The 23,499-nt window shown below is 43.2% G+C and overlaps 1 protein-coding gene across 6 annotated transcripts in view; it reads right to left on the reverse strand.

The window, feature by feature from the left end:
- The window catches only part of CEP63 (centrosomal protein 63), a 41,820-nt gene that overhangs the window by 6,291 nt on the left and 12,030 nt on the right, over positions 1-23,499 (reverse strand). For 4 of the 6 annotated variants that reach the window (XM_066619828.1, XM_066619829.1, XM_066619830.1 and 1 more), the window contains 9 exons: positions 22,984-23,079; positions 18,695-18,817; positions 12,968-13,081; positions 9,505-9,738; positions 9,069-9,214; positions 6,439-6,558; positions 4,777-4,891; positions 2,964-3,161; positions 2,606-2,671 (listed from right to left, as the gene is read on the reverse strand). In XM_066619828.1, coding sequence (XP_066475925.1) covers positions 2,606-2,671; positions 2,964-3,161; positions 4,777-4,891; positions 6,439-6,558; positions 9,069-9,214; positions 9,505-9,738; positions 12,968-13,081; positions 18,695-18,817; positions 22,984-23,079 — 1,212 coding nt within the window. The remainder of the gene's footprint in view (positions 1-2,605; positions 2,672-2,963; positions 3,162-4,776; positions 4,892-6,438; positions 6,559-9,068; positions 9,215-9,504; positions 9,739-12,967; positions 13,082-18,694; positions 18,818-22,983; positions 23,080-23,499) is intronic. The other 2 variants (XM_066619833.1, XM_066619832.1) reach the window with 2 other exon arrangements.

The following is a 23,499-nucleotide window of genomic DNA, read 5'->3' on the forward strand; positions in this document are numbered from 1 at the left end:
GTGACCCTCCAGGGGTTCCTATGCAAGTTAGGATTGCACCCTTAGGTAGACAGTCTATATAGATTTCAAATTCAAATATGGAATGTTTATAAATTCTACATACATTTCTTCTCCTTCACCCCACTGCACCTCACCCCAACTACATGAACATGAGTCCCTCTCCTCTGTAAAGAGATCAGAATTTGGGGCTTGATGGCTCCCCCCACTGTTCTCACCAAATGTCTCTACATGAACCAGGGGTCCTGCCTAACAGGTTCAGGTCCCAGAGAGAGAAACTCTATCCAAACAAACACAGGATCCTTTGGTTGGAATGTTCACTTCCATGCATGTTGACAAGTGTGAGAAGAGGTGAAAGGAAGCACAAATCCAAGGTCCTCTCCCAGTTTCACCATGTGCAGAAATGACCTCGTGCTTGTTTATAATCTCAACAGTCCAATTATTTCATTTAATGATAAAAAGAAGTACAAGTCAATGTGTGGAGCATCTTCCTTAAAGGCTACAACATTTGGGGAGACATGACCGAATCTGGAGAAAGTATGCATCGTCTGGAGAAAGTTGCAGAAAGAATTTTTTCCCCTCTCTCTTGATACTAGAACCAAGTGTCTTTCAATGAAATGGATTGCTGGGAGATTTAAAATGGACAAAGGAAGTGGTACCTCACATAGCACACAATTAGTCTGTCAAATTCATTGCCACTAGGTGTGATGAGGGCCAGTATGGCTTCAATTGTTTTAAAAGGAGCTTGGACAAATCTATCAATGGGCTACTAGTTGTGATGGTGATGCACCACCTCCAGGTTCAGCAGTGGTATGTTTCTGAATCCCAGCTGCAGAGGAGCAGTGGTGGGAAAGAAGTTTGCCTTTCTCTCCTGCTTGCAGGCTTTCCAGAGGCTGCTGATGGACTGATGCTGGGAAACAGGATGCTGAACCAGATGGATCGTTGGCCTGAGCCAGCAGAATGCTTCTTGTGTTCAATTGTTCCTCTTACACTTACTAAAAGAAAATGTTCTAAATTAAAAATGATCTTCTCTCTATTTCAGTGTTTCTCAAATTGTGGGGTGGGACCCACGAGGTCCCAATTTCAGGTGGGTCCCCATTCATTTCAATATTTTATTTCTAATATATTAGAATATATTGATGCTTGATGCTACCATGGTACGTAGCTGCATTTGGGGAAATGTGTCAGATCTGCACTTTTAATAAGCTACTCTGCATATGCTTTTAACAATGATAGTCAATGGGGCTTACTCCTGGGTACAAGTGGGTAGGATTGCAGTCTAGGATTGTTAAAAATATTCCTAATTGATGATGTCACTTCCGGTCATGACATCATTCCTGGTGGGTCCTGACAGATTTTCATTCTAAAAAGTAAGTCCCGGTGCTAAAAGTTGGAGAACCACTGCTCTATTTAATTTTTGCTGCCTTGTTTTCTAAAGTGATCGCAAGTTTTTTCAAGAAGTTGGGAGGTGAAAGAGACACCTCCCTTTGATAAGCTGCATGTTGCAATTAATACAGGACAACGTATCTGCTACACCCTTCTGGAAGTCCTACCAAATCAGCAATACGTGTCCAGGACAAATAACATACAGCGGTGTGTTTATTATTAGAGACTGTATATGATGCATTTGTGGCCCTGAGATCCTATGTGATCTGTAGCTTCACAATTTCTCTATGGCAACATGACAGGCTTTGAACGCCATATTTTATTGCTATGTTCCATTACAGTCTCCTTCACTAACATTCAGTAATATTACTTGCACTGACACCTAGTGGCAACAGCTTATTAAACACAGTTACTTGTAATTTACCTATGGCTTTTTACCTGCAAAACTTCAAATGTTTGCTCAGAAGTAAGTGCATCTCTCATTTCACTTAAGCCCCAGTGGGCCCTTATATACTCTATATACCAGCAGTTCCTAAATTGTGGGTCCAGGACCCACCAGTGAGTTGTGACTCAAATTTTGCTGGATCAAGAAACCAACAGGGCAGACTAGGCGATATGCATCAAGAGTTAAACAATGGTTAAAGCTGGGGGGGAGCACTGCTAGCCAATCACCAATTTAGCCACACCCCATGGCTTTTATAAATCAGGCAGCAGCCTCTAGGACGTCTAAAAAGCTTGGGAACCATTGTTCTATACCGGGTCTCCAAACCCCGGCCTGGGGGCCAGATGCGGCCCGCGGCAAGCCTCTATCTGGCCCATAGCCAGCCTCTGATCCCCTGACAGCCTCTGGCCTAGTTGACCGAACACAACCAGAGTTGTGCTTGTGGGGTGGGGGAATGGGGGTCCATTTAAGTGTGTGCTTTATTTCTTGGTTTGTGTTGGTGCTTGGAGAAGTCCTGGACATTTGAGCCCATTCATTTATTCATTCGTCTAAGTTCCATCTCTAATGTATTTATTTAAATTTTATATTTAATTTTTTTTCCAGCCCTTGACACTGTGCCAGATATTTGAAGCGGCCCTTTGGTTGAAAAGAGACCCCTGCTCTATACTTTAGCCTGCAAAGCTTCAATAGAAAAATATCAAGTCACCTCTTATCTTTGAATAAATATACGAAAGATGAACAACAGCTAAGTTATGCCACAGGCCCATCACACCACTGTACCTTCTGCAGCATTTCTGAGAGGTGCTGATGTTCTTGCTTGAGTGCTTCCAACTGAGAAAGGATGGCCTTCAGAGACAAATTTAAAAAAGAAATTTTCACTTAATTTTTCTAATTGTTAATACAGATCAGAAGCTAGAAACAGACAGGCCTTTGGCCACATGCCTCTTATCAAGGCAATTTTTCTTCAGCCCATAGCCTTATTCAGATGTGAGAATCCCAGCTTTCATCTCAGCACGTTTATGCCCTTGTGGGGTAGAAATGTGAAAACATGGTGCCAGTATGAAACATCATTTGTTTACTCTCCCATGGTTTTTGACACCATCTCGAAACACATTTCACAGTAAAACAGCCACATTACCCTGCGCTCCATGGCCATCTGCTCTGCTTTTTCAATCTCTGTTCTTAACTGTTGCTCCAAGCCCAAGGCAGAACCTTTAGAGGAGGCAATCGTGATATCACGCTGGTGCAGTTCCCGTGTCAGCTGGGAAACCTCTTGCTTCATTCCTTCCAACTCACTGCTGTGACTTTGTTCCATGTGGAACAGTTGCTCCTTCAGCTGCACAGAAGTGTATAAACATTTCCAAGTTAAATGATGCAATGATAAAATGTTAGCAAGCAGGTCAGGTGTACTGCAACACTGTCTTGTCACCAAGGTCTCTAGAACAGTGTTTCTCAAACTGTGGGTCGGGACCTACTAGGTAAATCATGAGCCAAGTTCAGGTGGGTCCCCATTCATTTCAATATTTTATTTTAAATATATTAGACTTGAAGCTACTATGGTATGTGACTGCATTTGGGGAAATGTTGCAGATCTGCACTTTTAATAAGCTATTATGTATAATTTTTTAACAATGATAGTAAATGGGACTTACTCCTGGGTAAGTGTGGGCACTATTGCAGCCTAGGATTGTCAAAAATTTTCCTGCTTGATGATGTCACTTCCGGTCATGACATCACTTCCGGTGGGTCCTGAAAGGTTCTCATTTTAAAAAGCAGATTCCAGTGCTAAATGTGTGAGAACCACTGGTCTAGAAGCACACCTTCCAACAGACTCGCCACTACTGAATCTAATCTGCAGCACTGCTTCAGAAACCATGCAGTGTAATATACAGTACAATAATCCTGATGAAGCTCCATTAATGCATTTAGCTACTGCATTCTAGGGTTGTTGCACTCAGATGAGTCAGGAACTTGTTTATGGAGAACCAGCAAGTTACCCACAAATGGAATTATTCATATTCTGGCAGCTATAACAGCAACATTCCCAACACCACCCCAACTACTTCTGGCTATATTTGGAAATACTTAAGGAATGTGAAGATCTGCAAGCTGGGGCACTAATCCAACATTAACGTTATAAAAAAGGCTCTGCACATAATTCTTGGACAGAGATATCTGAAAATTTGATTGGATGACTTCTACCCAACCCCTCATCATCCCAACCCAATTAGGGAAGAGCTGATGCTTTCTTCTGTTGATATTTCACCATGTATGGTTTCACCTTTTGTCACCAGTGTCAGATTAGTGCCCTGGGCCACAGATTTTTGAATACAGCAATAGACTGCATGCATACAATTGTGTGTGAAAATTTCTGCATGGTTATCTGTGGATTCAAAGTTTGGTGTGGGGAAGTGAAGAGAAAAATAACAGAATATGTTTAGAAAAGATCTGAGGATGGCAAGGTCCCAAAGTCTGAGAAACTGTGCTCTTTGGCTTTAAGAAACACAAACATTTTGGTTTCTCGCTTCTACAGAGCTACAAAAGTATTCTGCTGGCATTGTAATTTGTAATTTTGCTGATGCTAACTCATCCTGATACTACCAGGCATTACACCCAACCAAGTCTTGTATCTTACCTGCTACTGTGCCAATAACACCAATGTGTTTATAGGATGGTGTTATTGGGAAAGTGGCAGGTAAGATACAAGACTTGGCTGTGTGTAATGCCTGGTAGTATCAGGATGTTAGTATCAAGATGTGTTAGTAGCAGCAAAATTACAAATTACAATGCCAGTAAAATACTTTTGTAGCTCTGTAGAAGCAAAAACCCAAAATGTTCTGCGTTTTGCCAAAGAGCACAATTCAGTGACAGAACATATTCCCACAATGCTCTTAAACTATTTCAATGCTACACCATCCTGCAATTCATCTTTTTATCCAAAGGACCTTCACCTTTTTGATCTCTGTCTTGGCCTGGCAGAGATGCTCTTCCGTCAGCTGCAGCTTGTGACAATTCTCAGTTAACTCTTTACTCAGCTGGAGGTATATTGTATCTGCAGATCCCATGCTATGGTCCAGAAAGATCCAGATACAAGTTAAAAGCAAAGTGTCTTGTAAGCTATTATAGCAGCACAATGTGGGGCCCAGGAAATCTAACACCCATTTTTCCCCCTGACTGCCTTATTTGAATCCCAAACAATTTTCATGTTATAAAGGCCACCCACCAACACCAAAGAATTTCTTTGAAAGCTAGTGATCAGCACAAAGAACTCAAAAGAAAAAAAAAATCATCCAGTTGTCATTTTTAGCTACTGTAGCAAGCACGCATGATTCTTAAACTTTAGCAGGTTTAAAGCAGGTTTACATTTAACAGACACTAAGGAAGGTTATACCTATGCAATCCAAAATAAAACTGCCAAAAAGGGCACAAATATTTCTAAATAACTGACACAAAATCCTCACCTGGCTAGTGCTGGCAGAACAAGTGCATGACCTGTTGCAAATGTGCTGTAAAGCAAGCTGCAGAAAGCACAGCCAATCATGGCACCGCTGGGAAGGCCTGCGCTGGCCTGCCACTACCAGTGCAGGGCCCATACGTGGAGTAGGTAAGTCCTGTGCTGGGCAGCAGAGTGGGAGGGCAGGACAGAACAGGGGTGCTCAGAGAGGGCAGAAACAGCAGGGCCAGCTCCAGCTGTATCCTACCCCCCTGCTTCCCCAGTATGAGGCTGCTTGGACTTACACCAGCAATTTTAATGCCAAAGGCCCAAATAGCCCCATAGCAGCTACTGGGGCCAGTGGGATATCTAGGGTATGGTAAGCCAAGACATGAACCCTGGGTGTCATTTGAAAGCGGTGCCAGCTCCCTCATGAGTATGCATGTGCTCCAGGATGCAGACAGTCACAGCAGCAGCTAGAGCTATTTTCACATCGGTGACTGCAGTGAAATCGCCCCAACCACCACTGTGAGCGCACACATGCTCCAGGCAGAAGTGCTTTGACTCAGGAAGTTACAGGACCATGTGCGTGCTTGCAATGGCAGGCAGCTGGGGCGAAATTACCCTAGTCACCACTGTGAGTGCCCAGGTGGCAGGCACTTCTGTCTGGAGCCTGGAGCAATTTCTCTCCAGCAGCAGCTGCAAGCACACACACGCTCCCATTGCTTCCCAAGTCAGGAAGTGACAGAAGCGCCTGCTGTCTTGGTGCTCACAGCAGCGGTTGGGGTGATTTTGTCCCATACAACCTTTACTATGCACACACTCCCGTCGCTTCCCCAGTAGTGATGACACTTGATGTCATTACATCATGTGGCATCACTCCGTTTCTTCCTGGGGCACCACAGCCTCCAAATGTACAGCCACTGAGTGTGGCTGGGTTTTACCCCAGGGGAAGGGTACAAATGTCCCCTTATTTTGGAAAGACCTCCAGCAGCCTCTCTTCCCATGCAGGATACAGCAGAAGCTGTTCTGGTACCGCTGCACTGCAGTGCGGAAAGTTAGTTAGGATTGGGCTGCCTTCAGTCACATTTAGTCTTTGGTTTCTATAGACCAAGTCTTGTCTAAAAATTGCTTCTCTCTTTTCTATATCCTAGAAAAAATGTTTGAGATGATTATCTACCTGCCCTCTAGGCGAGTCCCCTCTAAATGATCTAGCTGCATGGGGTCATGCTCCAACTTTGGCCCATCATGGCAGATTTCTTTGGCTCCCTCACTCTTCTGCAGATGCTCTTCCAGTGACCTACACAAGAAAACAGGCGAGTCCCTAAAGATCTTAGCCTCCTTAGGATGTAAGGAGCCTCCTTAGGAACACCCACTCTGTCCCAGATATAAGCATAGGCAGGTCTGTGAAACAAATAAATGCTTTGCATATTCAAATACCGGATTAAAACGAGTACTTTCCGCTTAGCTATTCATTAATCAGGGATGGGCAAATCCTGAGCAGCTTGACATGACAGACTCATGACAACTTGAGTCATGAGTCTCCACCCCCCCTACCCTGAAGCTCAACTCAAAAACGAGTCAAACGTGGTACCTTCCGAGTCGCCTGGAGCATTTTCGCAACTCAAAAAGACTTAAATCACAAGTCTTTTTGATACACATTCCAGGTGCTGAGAGAAAAAAAGAGCTGCTGCCAGTGTGTGTGTGTGTGTGTGTGTGTGTGTGTGTGTGAGAGAGAGAGAGAGAGAGAGAGAGAGAGAGAGTTCTCTTTAACTCTGTTGCCCCATCCTAACTGTAAACAAGGCAGGAGGGGGTGGGACGATCTGCATGAGAGAAGCAGAGACAGAAGCGGCAAGAGGTAGGAGGGTTGTGTGCAGCAGCTGCGAGGCTTACTAGGATGACCCAATGCAGCTGCACTCAAAAGTAGTCCCATTGCAGCTGGTCATTCATTGGGGCTTCCTTCTCCCAAGTAAAAATGGAGCTCACAGCAGTCATGCAAATAGAAAGTGTTGTCTCTATGAACTTCCCCCTCCCACTTCCCTGCCTCCTTTTTCCCTGAGTTTCTCTAGCCAATTCCAAGGTAAAAAACCCGCTTGGGCTCCCCCTCCTGCCCTCTCTCATCCAAAGAAACAAACCGGTCCACCCATCCTTCATCCAATGATCACTGATTCCTACAGAGATGATCATTGATTCCTACAGAGAGAGCCCATTCCTGCCTCCCCACCTCCTGCTTGGATGCAAAAGCAAACATTAACCCTTCCCTGCCTCCTGGCTGGGACTTCCCTGCTGCTCACCCGGTCTGAATGAGGGCCAAACAAGGTTTTTCACACCACGAATAAAGTAAGCAAGCATAGACAGACTCAAGTCTACATGTATGGGGACCGAGTGCCAAGTCACGGGTCCTTGACTTGAGTGTTTTGCCAAATCTTCCACACGGGTGACTTGAGTGTACATGAGTCAGCAAAAAATGCTGATTTTCACATTCAGACTCCTGACCTGACTCGAGTTCCTATCCCTGCCATTAATGAAGCACTCACATCATTGAAAGGACAGCAGCAAGCTCCCATTCTCACCCTAAATCCTGCAGCCAGTTTCCGTTTTGGATTGGCAAAGCTGACAATGCTATTGATTTTCCTAACTTTAGATAAGTGGTTTAGGAAACCTTACTAGTTGGCACCTATCTGTCACCATGACAGAATATTACAGTTTAAATAAAATAATACAATTGTAGGTATTACTCATTAAGGCTCAATCCCATTACCACCACCCAACCTGCACAGTTTCTGCCAAAAACAGCAATCAGTTTCAGAAGAATTATCTTAAGCATTGGAAAGGTCATGTGCATGCAACATTGTGAAGAGCAGGAATGAACTCAACACAAATGTTACTTTGAGTCTTGCATGCATTTTATGGAGGGCTGTATGATACAACAAAATGTCCAAAGAAATCGGGTAGAAACCTGGGTTCAAGTGAACTAAGTAGTGACTACAGGTGGTGCCTTGGTATCTCTTTTCAAACCCCCACAGATACAAAAAAACAGCAGAAAAAAAATTCGCAGTCAGGCACCCCTTAAAGCCTCCTAAAGCGACCAGAGTTGTACTCCAATCACCTCCGGAGGCTCTTCTGAGGCCCATGGAAGACTGCAGGCCTCAGAAAGCCTTCTCTCTGGAGAAGCCCTCACAGACCCTCCAAAGGCCTAAAAACATCACTTCCAGTTTTGATGCAAAACCGGAAGTGAACTTCTAAGGCAGCGTTTCTCAAACTGTGGGTCTAGGTGGGTCGCGAGCTAATTTCAGGTAGGTCTCCATTTCAATATTATATTCTTAATATATTAGATTTGATGCTACTGTGGTATGTGACTATATTTGGGGAAATTCATTTGGGATGAATCTGGCTCAGTGTGGGTTCAGGGGGACTCATGTTGAGCCAGATCCATGGATACAAAATCCGCTGATAAGTAGGCTCAACCCATACTAGTAATTGCACAAAAAATGCAGGCTGATACTTGAAATGAAGCAAGAGTCCTCAAATTTGCTTGCCAAAGTTCCCTAGTGGACATTCCTTTCCACTATGCAAGTGTGAAGCAAACAGTAATTAATCTTGTCTCCTTCCCCAGCTCCAAGCTAGGGCGCCATTCTAATATAGTAACATATATACCTGTCCTACATTTAGGAAGGCTTGAACAGCTACTTTCTTGACTTGTGATGAAAGGACAATTCATGATCGCAATACATATCAGAAACGTGTACTGGGGAGAAGAAAACATTCAAAGGGTAATCATTTGGCTAAGTTTTCATACCAAGAACCAACCTGATAAGAGCTTCTTTGGTGTGCAGGGTTTCAGTTAGCCTGGAAACATCCTTCTGCAATTGCTCATTTTGGATCCTTAAGCCATTAATGAAGTCATCTTGAGATAGCAGTGTGGCCCTGAGTTCCATCTTCTCCTCCTGTAGAACCTTCACAGAAGAAAACAGAAATTACTGGAACAAAGATACAATAAATGAAGTTAGAATGGCAATCTCAGACTTGAGCTAGCTATTGCTCCACAGTCCTACCTTTGATAACAACCTGGAAAACCTATTACCTACCAAGCATCGTTTCTTAATTTGGAGCACCTCCATAGTGAGAAGCTATAAGAGCTTAAGACACTGACAAAGCCCAGTTACTGTAATTAGCAACTTGCTGGACTATTTCCATTTCTCACACCCTGTACATTACTCTCCTTCCAAGCAACTCACTCACAAACCTCCAGTGAGTTCCTGGAAATTTTCAGCTCATCCTCGACTCTCCATTGTTCCTCCCTAATCTTCTGATTGACGTCATTCAAATCTTCCACTTTCATATTCAGCCTCTCCACTTCCAATTCATTGGCACAGATAGTGTCATTGGCCCTTTCTAATTTGCTGGTTAAATGATGGATTTCAGATTGATTTGCCAGCTTCACAGACTCAAATATTTGTTTCCGATTGGACAGCTGAGCCTGCAACATAGAGAACACCAAGCTGTTAAAGATCTAAGCCAGGGTTTTTCAAACTGGGGCATCGCAACGCCCCAGCTTGCGGGCCCTGGCCCCTGCCCCCTTAAGGGGCGGGGGCAGCCTGGAGGCAGGGATGAGGCAGCGGTGCGATACCCAGGATTGCGCCGCTCAGGGGGGCTGCAGGGGCTTGGTTACACATATCCAAGCCCCTGCAGCCTCCCGGGGGTACGGGGAGCCCATTGTGACCTGCAGCAGGACTCCCCGCAGCAGTGAAAGTAGATACAGAGCGATTGCGCTCCACTTTCGCTTTAGCAGCTACAGGTCGCGCCGGGCTCCCCACACCCTGGGAGGCTGCAGGGGCTTGGGTATGTGTACCCAAGCCCCTGGGGATCGCGCTGCTGCCTTCCCCTGCCCCTGCTGCCTCCCCCCTCCCGTCCACGCAAGAACTTAGTGGCTCTCAAACTCTCAACAGAGTTGAGAACCACTGATCTAAGCAAAACACTGAAAGAACAAAATGAACCTGGAGTCAGAACTTAAGGCCATCAGGTCCATATTTTGCAATATTAAAAAAATGCAAGAATTTTGTTTCCATTGTACAGATGAGGAGTAACAACTGGACAATGTTTTCCCAAAGTCTTCCAGCCTGTCTCTAAATGAACCAGATTTTTAGTTGTCCATGTCCAAAATCTCATCCTAACAGAGCAGTTTTCCAGCAACTTATGGTGAGGATAAATGCCGGCCTTGACCCCCATCACCTGTCTCTCATAGCTTATTCCTTCTGACAGTCAAGAATGAAAACCTCAGTTCATGTTCTCCTCCAACTTTAGCAGGTAAGGCACTCAGTAGACAAATGAGTCCTCACTCTCCCCAGTTCTCAGCTGGGGGAGGGGTTCATTCCTGCAGTTGCATTGGGGTTCCAGAGCACAAGGGGAGGAGAACACAGCTCACACTTGTGCCTTTCAGAGGCACTTCTGAAGCCAAACATGACTACAGGGTGACACAGCTGCATGGGCTTCAGACATGCTCCAGGCAGAACACAACAGGAATGCACTGCAGAACCCAACAGGAATGCACCCCCAACTTCTATCCCAGTTGGAGAGGGCACTTGTTCCCAGAACTTCCAAGGCCCAGCACAACATCAAATAAATTGCCCCACTCCTCCCCTGCCACTCACAAGGAGGAGGCCAGAGTCAGTGGCACACACATATATTGACTGGCTACCAAGGACAGCCAAAATCTGTGGTCTCCTGAAAAATCACAGACAAAAAGACTCACTTTTTATTTAACAAATTATAAAATAGACAAAAACCTGATGCTATCTGTTGAGTTTTAGGGGTTTCCTTAAACTTTAATTAAATTTGATGCTGCTTACATTGTTTACGAAGTTTTTAGATAACTTGTATTGTTATGTTCTTTCATGGCTACGTTGTGAGGATCCTTGGGGTTTACATTTAGGGTGGAAAGGCAGTATAAAGACTCTAAAATAAATAAGGGTTTACACATTAACCTGACTGTGATAAAAGCTACATTGCACTGTTAGCACAACTACAGGCACTTCAATTAGAAGCTCCCTTTGAAATAGAGAACTTGTTGTTTTAAAAGACAGCGGAATATTATATACCACATTCCTGATGTGTCAATGTTTGTTTGCAACTTCACAGTTTTTTTCTTCACACTGCTCACCTACTAGTTTGACAGATATACCCAACATGCCTGGGCTTCATGAACAAGCAGTACTACCCGATTCAAAACAGAGGACAGACATTGCTGTGACAGCTAATACTCACCATTTTGACAATAGTGTGGAGAGGAAAATGATGCCCCACCTCCATGGTACGAGGCAAGGGAACAAAGCATGTGAGGCAGGTGAATGAATACAAATATGTGCAGTTCTATTACTGCCCACTTGACATAGCAATGATCATGACACTACTTCTGCTGAAAGAGAGTGTTGAAGGCTTGCAAATGCAACTTCTCAAATTGCAGTAAAGATTGTCAACAAAATGGGAAAGGCTGGATATAAATCTCTCAAATAAAATAAATAATGAATAAAATCCATCATGCTTCACTGGTAGATCATCATCATAACCATGGGAAAGGGCAAAAAAACAAACATGTGTCCACACACCTCTGCTTACATGAAATGATTCTTCTCTCTCCCTCTTTCAGGTTGAGAGTCGCAAAAGCCATCTAACTGCACAATATTTTTAAATGCAGATATGTATCCAAGGCTGCAAACACTTAAGGGAAAGCCCCACTGATTTCAACAGGGCCTGATCCCAGGTCATTGAGCAGAGGGCAGGCACATAATCAAAGAGTTTAAATAAACAAATAAATAAACTCTTTGGCTACTTTAAAAATCTATAACCTATTTTTCAATTGCCTGGTCACAGATAGAGGAAACCAGCCAAGGCTCCAGTGAAGTCTGCTTTCAGAAGATGGACCCATCAGAAACGCAAACACAGCTGCAGCAAAAAAGCTCCCGCTTTGTCCAAGCAAGTCTGCCAGCATCTGCTTTTCACAAAGCTGCCATCAGTGTCAGCCTCAATCCCATCACTGCCAACTTCTGCCAGGCAGAACTTCCACTCAGTAGCAACTCTGGAGTCCATTAAGCTCAAAGCTCCCAGCAAGAGCTTCTTATCAGCGTCTGCTGCGATTGTGTCAGAGCAAGCTTCTTCACAGCTGGCACTTGGTCTGCTAAACTAACTACGCTCCAGCAGCACAAATTCAATGAACAGATTAATTTTAGGAAAAAAGCAGAGGCTTTGCGCTCTTGCTTCAAGAGGCAGAAACAAAAGAGCAAGGAATTTACACTGGCTTGGTTATCTTGCCACATGCATATTTTGTAGAAAATGCACCACTTTTAGAAAAGCACTCTTTAAACCCATCACACACATTTTGTGAGAGATGCTGCCTGGCACCTATATTCAAATAACCCTTTGAACAAAATAGTATTTTAAAATTTAACACTACGTGATTCCCCTACAAGAAGCTTTTCACAGCCTTTCATGTGCTGACACTCAGCAGTAAAAGGGACCAAGTGTGTTCAAGCCACTGAATAGATTTCACATTATTTCCCAAGTATACATACATATTGGACAGGGCAGAGCTATTCCACCAGGAAGTTCAAGGCCATTTCAATGGCAACCTGAATTGTACTGAGGCTCAGGGGTTGCCAGAAGTCCTTTCTCCTGCCATTCAAGGAAAAGAACTCATCATCCATTAACTCTACCTGAAAAAGATCGGACTGCTCAGCAAAAGCCTTCCTCTGTGCTTCCAATGAGGCCACATGCTGCTGATAGTGCAGGCGCTGTGTCTCCCAATCTAGAGATTTTTGGTGGAACTCCTGTAAAGATAATGCATAGTCCATTTGGTTGACAAATATCTCCTGTTCCAAATCTATTTCTCCCTTGTCCTTGTCCCTTTCCTATTACCTGACATATTTTTCCTACTACCCATTTAGTCAGCCATCTGATGCAGTTGTTCAGAAGAGAAACAGTACTTTTAGACTGATTTCCCTGCAGAATTAAAATCTATGCGTCAAGAATTATTTGTATGGATATTGAGCATGACTACCTTTAATGATTCACAATCAATTAAGAGTTAAACCTCCTTGGAAATCAGCAACACAGCTATGTAGCCTGGAAGCATGAAGTAGATACTATAGCACTAATAAAAGGACCAGAAGTCAGACAATGAATGTCAGAAACACAGTACAGCTCATCATGACAGGGAAGTTAAGTTGATCTTGGAAAACCAAAGTCATACAGAGATTTCCCACCAACAATGGGAGGAGAACAGCCCTCAGCTCTTTGAATTTTCTGTCATTACATATTGTTTATTCACCATGTTTCGAGTATAGGGTGATCCACGAATGGCATTTCTAAATAATCAGATTTTTGTACCCCCTGCCACACACTTTGTTCCCAGTGCTGCTCAGTGTTCACACATCTTCCCACAAGGTAGCTCTTTTGCAAACAACTCACGCTTTCCAAGAGCTCAAAGCATTTCTTATACCTGATTATAGTTGCTCTGTGAAACATGCTATGTAGCACAGGCACATTTAATGCTGTCTGTGTGATATAATTAATAATGAGGAGGCAATCTGATAGATATGCCCTAAGGACCTGCATCAGTTCATTTTCATGCAATCTGTCACCAGTGCCCAAGAATAATTTCCATAGCCTGGTACAATCTCAACACACACACACTTATAATACACATTAACACTAGCCCCTTCCTCCCCTCTGAAAAATATTGTCTGTATTGAAAAACTAGAAGAATGACTGATCTCCTTTAGCTTGTTCAACACCTTATAATTCTGGTTGTCTAATCTGTATTTATAGCCAGACATAGCCAGGAAAGCATGTAAATTAATTTATATAAGTAACAAAGGGGTTGTATTCTATCCCTACAACCTAGTGAGAGTTCTCCAATGTGCTGTAGAGACCAGAGATCCAAATCATTCACTCACATATGCACCAGATCCTGTAAATCTTATCGGTAGCTAGCTCCTACTGTTCCTGGGACCTCAATGCATGCCCTTGATGATTGTGGTGTTTGCCCTTCCATCCTGCTGTCACACCTTGTTGGTTCCTCCTGCGTGCGCAGAGGAAATACCAGCAGGTACTGAGAAAAATACTTCTTTACCCTATAGTTGGCAACCTTCAGTCTCGAAAGACTATGGTATCGCGCTCTGAAAGGTGGTTCTGGAACAGCGTCTAGTGTGGCTGAAAAGGCCGATTCGGGAGTGACAATCCCTTCCACACTGGGAGCAAGTGCAGTCTGTCCCTGGCCTGTCTCCCTGGCTATGGGCCTTCCTTCTTTGCCTCTTAGCCTCAGACTGTTGGCCAAGTGTCTCTTCAAATTGGGAAAGGCCATGTTGCACAGCCTGCCTCCAAGCGGGCCGCTCAGAGGCCAGGGTTTCCCACTTGTTGAGGTCCACTCCTAAGGCCTTCAGATCCCTCTTGCAGATGTCCTTGTATCGCAGCTGTGGTCTACCTGTAGGGCGCTTTCCTTGCACGAGTTCTCCATAAAGGAGATCCTTTGGGATCCGGCCATCATTCATTCTCACGACATGACCGAGCCAACGCAGGCGTCTCTGTTTCAGTAGTGCATACATGCTAGGGATTCCAGCACGTTCCAGGACTGTGTTGTTTGGAACTTTGTCCTGCCAGGTGATGCCGAGAATACGTCGGAGGCAGCGCATGTGGAAAGCATTCAGTTTCCTCTCCTGTTGTGAGCGAAGAGTCCATGACTCGCTGCAGTACAGAAAGTGTACTCAGGACGCAAGCTCTGTAGACCTGGATCTTGGTATGTTCCGTCAGCTTCTTGTTGGACCAGACTCTCTTTGTGAGTCTGGAAAACGTGGTAGCTGCTTTACCGATGCGTTTGTTTAGCTCGGTATTGAGAGAAAGAGTGTCGGAGATCGTTGAGCCAAGGTACACAAAGTCATGGACAACCTCCAGTTCATGCGCAGAGATTGTAATGCAGGGAGGTGAGTCCACATCCTGAACCATGACCTGTGTTTTCTTCAGGCTGATTATCAGTCCAAAATCTTGGCAGGCCTTGCTAAAACGATCCATGAGCTGCTGGAGATCTTTGGCAGAGTGGGTAGTGATAGCTGCATCGTCGGCAAAGAGGAAGTCACGCAGACATTTCAGCTGGACTTTGGACTTTGCTCTCAGTCTGGAGAGGTTGAAGAGCTTTCCATCTGATCTGGTCTGGAGATAGGTTGAAGAGGTTGATAGAGGTTGAATAGGTTGATAGGTTGGAGAGGTTGAAGAGCTTTCCATCTTATCTGGTCCGGAGACTTCTTTACCCAATGTTTAACTAATCTGTGGAACTCCTTGCCACAGGATATGATGATGACACCTGGCCTAGATGCCTTTAAAAAGGGATTGGGCAGATTTTTGAAGGAAAAGCCCATTACATGTTAGCCTACATCTCATGGCTTGTATCTCTGAATGCCAGATGCAAGGGAGTGGCAATCTTGTTGTCTTGTGTGCTCCCTGAGGCATCTGGTGGGCCACTGTGAGATTTAATCCACTGTGAGAAGTTGGATTAAATGGGCCTTTGGCCTGACCCAGCAGGGCTCTTCTTATGTTCTTAACTCTCAGACGTGTTAGTTCTCGAGATGCAAGCCATATAGGGAAGGAAGCACACCTCTCTCTCTCCCTCTCCAGTTATAAGAGTTTCTTGTACAAGCAAAAGGGTGTTCTCTAGAGGGTCTGGGCCAACAGCTCATTATTTGGAAAATTGCTTCCTGTGTTCCAACATTGTTTCTGATTGGCTCCAGCAAATCTTACAAGACTTGGACACCATATATCGGTATAGGACAATTACTGCATAAACATCCACAAGCATGATCTAATTTAGTCTCTGTTTTTCACTCATGGCCACTAACTTGCTAGTAATAAGGTTAGTAACATGGCTAGTAATCCAGGCCAAGGGCCCCTGGGCCCTACTAAATCCCCTCCCCACATGCTGGGACCTATCTTTCACTGAAAATAGTGCACGAGACTTGATATAGCCAGTAAGTATCCTTATGCCATCTTCTGTAACATGCTGCTCATAATTAGAACACTTCCGGGTTTCTTCGCAATGAAATAAGTATCTCAAACTACCTGTGCTTTGTTTGGTTGCATTGTATCTGTATCACAAAATCTTCTCCTATCCACTTTTCTGCCTCTCATCTAGAAACAACCCTCACACATGTTTTGTTAAAAATACCACCAAAGTGATTTTTGTATGTATGGAGATAGACTGTATGCCTATCATGCTGAAAACATGTAAAATTCCGTTCCAAGACAAGGGATGATGTGGAGGGAGCATTGGTGCAGACAATACAAACTGAACCATACAAACAATTCTTGACAGATATGCAAGGAAACCTCTACCAGTTTCAATCTCAGCCATACTTCTGGCTGCAGACAAATGTTTCAAAAGCTATTTGGAATTTATTAAAATTTGAAGTAGCAATTAATTGATAAACTCAATACACTTCTAAGCAGTTTTCATAAGCAATAAAAATTTATTTTAACAAGCCTTTCAAAATTAGTTTTGACAAGATTAATTAAATAAGATCAAAAAAGCAATACACTTTCACTAATGTCCGTATAAGAAAAAAATGCCTTACACGATAAATGCCTTATCGTGCCTTACAACAGGGTTCCATTAATCATTATCAACCTAAAAGCAACTCTTTGGAATATCAAGTATTGTACCTTGAAATCAGGACTATATCCTAGACTTCACCTCAAAAAGCACAACACTTGGGACTATTAGGCATGAGGAATTGATTTAAATCAAGGTAATTTAAAGTCAGTGATTAAAGTCACTGAGAAAGAAGTGTAATTTAAATCAAGTTGCCCATTTTATAGACTTCCAGAACCAGTGCACCCTCTGTTGTACAAAACTACAATTATAAATAAAAAACCTTGTGTGTACAGCCCATATGCCTTTACAATACAGAATTATATCTACATGGGGGTAAGGGGACAACTCTGAAATTCATCAATACCTGTTTGAATCTCCATGTAGACAAGGAGAGTATGCAAGTATAGGTTGAGCCTCATTATTTATTATTATTATTATTATTATTATTATTATTATTATTATTTCCCTGGATGACAAAAATCTCACATTAAAGCAAATTTAAAAACAATGACCCTTTGCTAGGCAATTTTAAAACAGCCTTTCGGACCTTTGTGATGTAAATCAGAGACATTAGGCAGACAGTCCCTTTCCAGGCCCTTAGAAAAGCTTCACTACCAGTGACTCCTCCCTTCACCAATGCAAAGTGATTATCTTTCTTTCACTGCTCAGGGGGAAGGGAGGTGTTGCTTGCTTTGGAGTGCCTGGAGAGAGAATGATTGATGGATTGTCAGCCTGCCCTCTCTCCCATTAACAGGCTATTGTTAACAGGCTACTGTTTTCCTTTAATGGGCCCTTCTCATTGTATGAGAATTCTATCTCATCGAGATAGAAAAATCCAAAGATTTTTCAAAAAATCCATGGATAATTAGGTTATACCTGTAATCACTTGCATGACTGACTCTCTACAACAGTAAGAAAAGCAGTTTGGTTTTTTTAAACTGTGATTTTAAAGGGATGGATTTTTTCCCCTTCTCCAGGGATCAGCACATTCCTTCTCATTTGCAGTGGCCATTCGTGTTGAGCCAAATCTGTGTATAAAAAATTTGTGTAAGGTTGGACCTGTAACCTAAAGACTAATCTATAATCCAAAGGATCATGGAATTAGCTCCTTAAGCTTAAGGGGACTTTAGGTTTGTTTTGTCTCAAACACTACCCCACACAGGACTATGTGGCAAACTGGTTCTGAAATTCAGGGGAAATTTCAAATGGACAGTCCAATCCTATGCTGCACTGGCACAGCGGGACCGCATGGCCTATGCTGTATCCAATGCAGCTCAGGAGGCTGCAAGAGGTCTCATTGGGGTAAGGGGATTTATTTCCCCTTACCACAAGTAAAGCCCCAGCCGTCTCTATGGGGTTTCTCATATCTGCTCTAGCTACTTAGCTGTTACAAATCCCAGTGTGGCACCGGTGTACACCGAAGAAGCCCGGTGTAACACCAGGCAGGCCAGGGGTACAACACTGGTGTAACACTGAGCAGGAGTTAGGATTCAGCAGAGGCCTGTTCTGTGCAGCATTTCTCCATGATACAAAGAAGCCATTCACTTCTGTATCCAGAAGGAGAGATGAAAACATCTTTATTCAGAAAGCACTTAACATTAAAAGTACTGGTAAGTACTGGTATCTTAATATTTACGAAAGCAAATGCAAACAGTAACAGTAACTTTTGAAACCTGACAATGCACTAGAAGGACCAGGAAGATATTTCATATTCCTAGGTGCAAAAGTTTAATCCTGACAACTAAGTCAAGGCTACTTGAGTTTACAGAATTTTTGTCAAGGTGGTACTTTAATCACCTACCTCTAGCTTCTTAGTCAGGATGCTGACTTCAGATGAGTCCTCCACATGGCTCTTGGAAAGTTGCCTAGCTTCCTTCAGTTGTTTCTTCTGCAATTTCTCATAACTTCTCTTCAGTTTGGCTAGCTGCAAAAAAGGAAAAAAATTTTTTGCAATTCCCATCAATGTGACTCCAAGGAGAGGTTTACCAAAAGCCCCCCAAAAAGCCAAAAACAAAAAACTGGCAGTCAGAAAATCAAATTTTAACAAGTCAAGAGCAAGCAAGGCAACTTAATAGATGGAGTTAAATTTACATATACCACAAATGATGCAAAAGCCATTGATTACCTACATAAAACGGCTTGATTGACTACAGCATGAACAGACACATTGTTGAACAATGGCAGAACCATTTGTTTTCACAAAGCCACTTAACAGTTGTCAGTTTACAACTGATCTTATTGCTTTGTAACTATGTTTTTATTATTATAGAATTCCATTTTTTTTATTTGGAAACCATTTTTAAGTCATAAAAAAGAAACTGAGAGAAAGATAACCAATTTTGATTTTCACTACAAAAAAGAAACCAGCATTCTCTGTAAGATTCTCTTAACCCACAATGAAGCTACCCATGACACAATGACAGAATATAAATGAATGCATTAAAAATACTTCCTTTTCTGCTGCAAATACAACTGAAAGTGACTCAACAGAGAAAAAAATGCATGTGTAAGAGTTTGTATTATTATTATTGTGAACAAAGTGCTATAAATATTGGAACCTTTATATCACCTCTAACAGCCCAATCCTAGCCTGTGCCGTTCTGCCCTGTATCCAACATGGGGTTGGGGCCAAAGCAGCTCAGGCTGGGGCAAGGGGAATTGCTTTCCCTTACCCTGAGTAAAGCTGCAGCAGCCCCAATGGGGCTACTTGGATCTGCCCCACCTTAAGAGGTGGCGCAGATCCGAGCAGCCCAGGGCTGTTCAGGACTGGGGTTAGGATCCGGCACAAGTGCCAGATCCTGGCCCCGCCTCCCCACTTGCCCACCCTCCCCCCACCCTGAAATGCCTCCTCCCCGCCCTCCCCATGCCCCCCTAGACCTCCACACCAGCCTAATTCGGTTGGCACAGGCTTACCTCTTCCATTAGCCCAATGGGGCTTGGGCCGGTGTCCAGAGGCCAGAGCACATCTGTGCACTGGCCTCCATCCTCCAAATGTGGCTCGAAAGTGCTTTACAGCACTCTTCAGCCAGTGCAAGGGACTTGCACCGGCCAAGGGCACTCTCAGGATTGCATCCTAAGTTGAATTCTACATATCGTGGAACTGGTAGCCTTAAAAAGAACTGAACCATTGCAAGAATTACTGCATAACACACTCTAGTATTAGTATACTTAGAGGCCTCCGCTGTGATACTTTCTGAATTACTAATGGTCTTTGTCCTTCCCAACTGCCTCATAGCTTTGCCACTCCAGTTGCTAATCTTTGCAAAGATCTGCCATTGCACCTCATTCTTGCTTGGCAGTCTCCCTACTATCCATGCGGGGGGCACCTCCTAAACAAGAACCATTACTCATGCTGGAATGAAAAGACTTCTGGAAATCCAGACAGATGTCTTTAACTTGCAAAGGCAACAACACAAAATTAATTTTATTTATGGCCTACAGTAAGCAGGACTGGAAGCAACTCTTCAGAGAGAAAAGGTCAATGAATTACTAGTCTTTTATGGCATTTTAACTCCAAGCAGCTGACAAGCAAGGAAAAAGAAGGACAAAAGGCAAATGCCAAACATGAAATGCTGTCACACCACCTGCAGGAAATCCCAGCACCTGGCGGGACCTCTAGCAAAATAGTTAACAGTACAGCAAGCCTTTTCATTTCTTAAGGAAGAATTTTAAAAACAGATTTAGGCTGCAATCTTACACACTTTTACTTTGGAATAAGCCCCACTGAACCCAGCATAAATTTTTTCCAGGTAAATACATATAAGACCAAGCCTCACACACTTGGGTGAAGAATGCCATGCCTGAACAAAGGAAGTTGAAAACATACAAAAATCTCTATAAGAACACACATGCTGCTGTAGCAGAAGCAGTCCACCACTCTTGGCTATGATCTGAAAGAACCACTAGCACAACCAAAAGCAGGATTCATGCTTGATCAACAGTTAAAAATACTATACACATCAGCTATATGCTTCTGTGATACACATGGAGCTGTAGCTAACAACCAGCTTTGCAAAGGAAATTGGGCATCCATTAGAATGAAATATCAGCACTAACAAACAGAAGATTGAGATACAAAGTGATGCATCTTATTAGCTAGAAGGGAAATGAACAGAGTGAGGTAAAAAGCAACCTTGGTAGAAGAACAATTCTTCTTCTACAAAGTTTTAACTAAGGAACAGTCTAACCAGTAGGGATGAACTGGATATTTGACATCAAGAACTATGTTTACCCAACCAAATACTCTGTAAACTGAAGACTAACCCTCTCTGCTCTCCTAAGAGTAAAACACAAACCAAAATCAAAGCACACATGTTTTTAAAGAAGAACATGGAGGACCTCTACATTTTCCTAAAAAGAGTACATGGAGGCCCCCATATCTGTGGATCCCGTATCTGCAGTTTCAATTATCCGCAGCTGTGAAGGGCCCACTGCACACCCTCCAGAGGTAAGGGAGGCTGTGTTTCCCTTGCCTCCAGGGGCTCTTCTGAGCTCCAAAGAATTCACACACATCTGCCCGTAGCCTCTATGAGACTCAGAATGGCCTTTTATGCCAAGAAAAGCCACTTCCAGGGTGTTGTTTTGTTGTTGTTTTTTTGTGCAAAACCGGAAGTGATGTTTTTATGCCTTTTAAAGGCATGATGAGGGTCATGGAAGCCCTTAGTGGCTCATAATGCCTTTTAAAGGCAAAAAAAGCCCCCCAGCCCTCTGAGCCCTGCAGAGGCCGCAGGCAGCCTCTGCAGGGCTCAGAAGAGCTACCAGAGCCATGGGAACATTCCTGGTATCTGTGGTTTCACATATCCACAGGGGATTCAATAACAAAATCCCCACAGATACCAGGGTAGTTTGCATCTAGCAGGCAAGTATTTATTGAATAACTCTTTCAAATACCGTTCACCATCGTTGATCTGAAAATAATTCTTAGGCTGTAGTCTTTGGTTTCAATTGAGTGAAACCACTCAGTTGAGTGGTTTACACTCAACACACATAGGGCACAATCCTAACCAGGTCTACTCAGAAGTAAGTCCTATTTTGTTCAATGGGGCTTACTCTCAGGAAACTGTGGTTAAGATTGCAGCCATAGTTTCATACAGGTATACCATGAAATGAAAGGCTACAAATGTTTCAAGTGGCAGTTTCTGTATATGAACCAGCTTTCTTTGGGCTCCTCGGTGATTAGGTAGCAAAGGAAGTGGCCCACTACTAAAGAACAGTACAGTCATAGAACATTTGTACAGTACTGTATTTATTTAGAAGACTTTGCATGCCACCTTTCCTCTTAAAAAATTAAGATGCCCTAGTGGCTTGTAAACCATACAACACTGTAAAACCAAAACAGAAATGTTGTGCAGTTCTTGAAAGATAGAACCTTTCTGTTATTGTAAAAATCCCCTTGGGGGTTTAGAGATAGCCTGCCTATGTGAACTACCTTGAATAAAGTCAGAGGAGTAATCCAACGACCAGAAAGGCGGTATACAAATACCAGTAGTAGTAGTAGTAGTAGTAGTAGTAGTAGTAGTAGTAGTAGTAGTAGAAGAAGAAGAAATGTGGCACATATAAAACAGAGCTGAATAAAGACAGAGAAGCAACCTATTCGAGGGGAACGAGCACTGAAGAGAGAAAATTAACTTAAACAAAATGGTCTTTAGTCCCATCAGAAGGTCATCAGGGAGGAGGCAGTTCTAATTCTATTGGGAGAGAGCTACAAAGTTTCAACACTACCACAGAGAAGGGCTGCCCCCTTGTTGCCACCAACTTAAATTCAATCACATGATGTGGCCCTCCTGTGAAAAAGTTTGGACATCCCTGCTATATAAACTGCCTTGAGAATTTTTTTTGTTCTCTAAATAAAACTACAACAATGAATAAAATAGAAGAGTGCATTATTTTGCCTCCACATTTGCTTGTTGGCACTTTTGTTAGGAGTGCATCATGTAATAAAATCAAGAGATTACTCTAAAAGAGTCTTTCAAATACCAAATACTAGAAGAGTCATCTCTTGATGACTTATTATTGCAAACATAGAAAGAGTAAACAGTTACATGAAAGGCCACAACAACACAATATCAAGTTGGGCTTCTGGAGACTCACCTCTTCCTGAACTTTGTTTAACTGGTGTTCATACTCTATAGTCATTTCATGATTGAGCTGTTCCATCCCTTCCAGTCGCTGATACAACCTCTCGATCTGAAGGAGATCAGAACATCTTATTACACAGCAGTAGATAAAGTTTTCTGGACAATGAAGGAAAATCAAAGCTACACAAAACCAAAAGATACTAAAGTCATCCTGTTCAGCCCACACAATGTAGGATGCTCTCCCTGCTATTTTCCCTAAAGATCAATTCAAACTTGGTTATAGTGACCCACTCCTCCTTAAGTTTAACAGAAGGATCTGGGCTTATCCAAGTGAAAAAAGACAAGTGAGTTGGTAGACTGATTAGGATGACCCCTGGGAAGAGATGGAGCAAGAGTCTCAGTGGCCCGTGCTGTATTTTAGATTCCCAAGGCAGACATCAGAACAGCAAGAACTGCAAATATTCTGAGCTTCTTCACTGCAAGAATGAAGAATTTACATAACTGGGGAGGTGGCACAATCCACCCACAT

Source organism: Tiliqua scincoides, chromosome 3 (assembly GCF_035046505.1).
Source record: "Tiliqua scincoides isolate rTilSci1 chromosome 3, rTilSci1.hap2, whole genome shotgun sequence".
Taxonomy (NCBI): Eukaryota; Metazoa; Chordata; class Lepidosauria; order Squamata; family Scincidae; genus Tiliqua; species Tiliqua scincoides.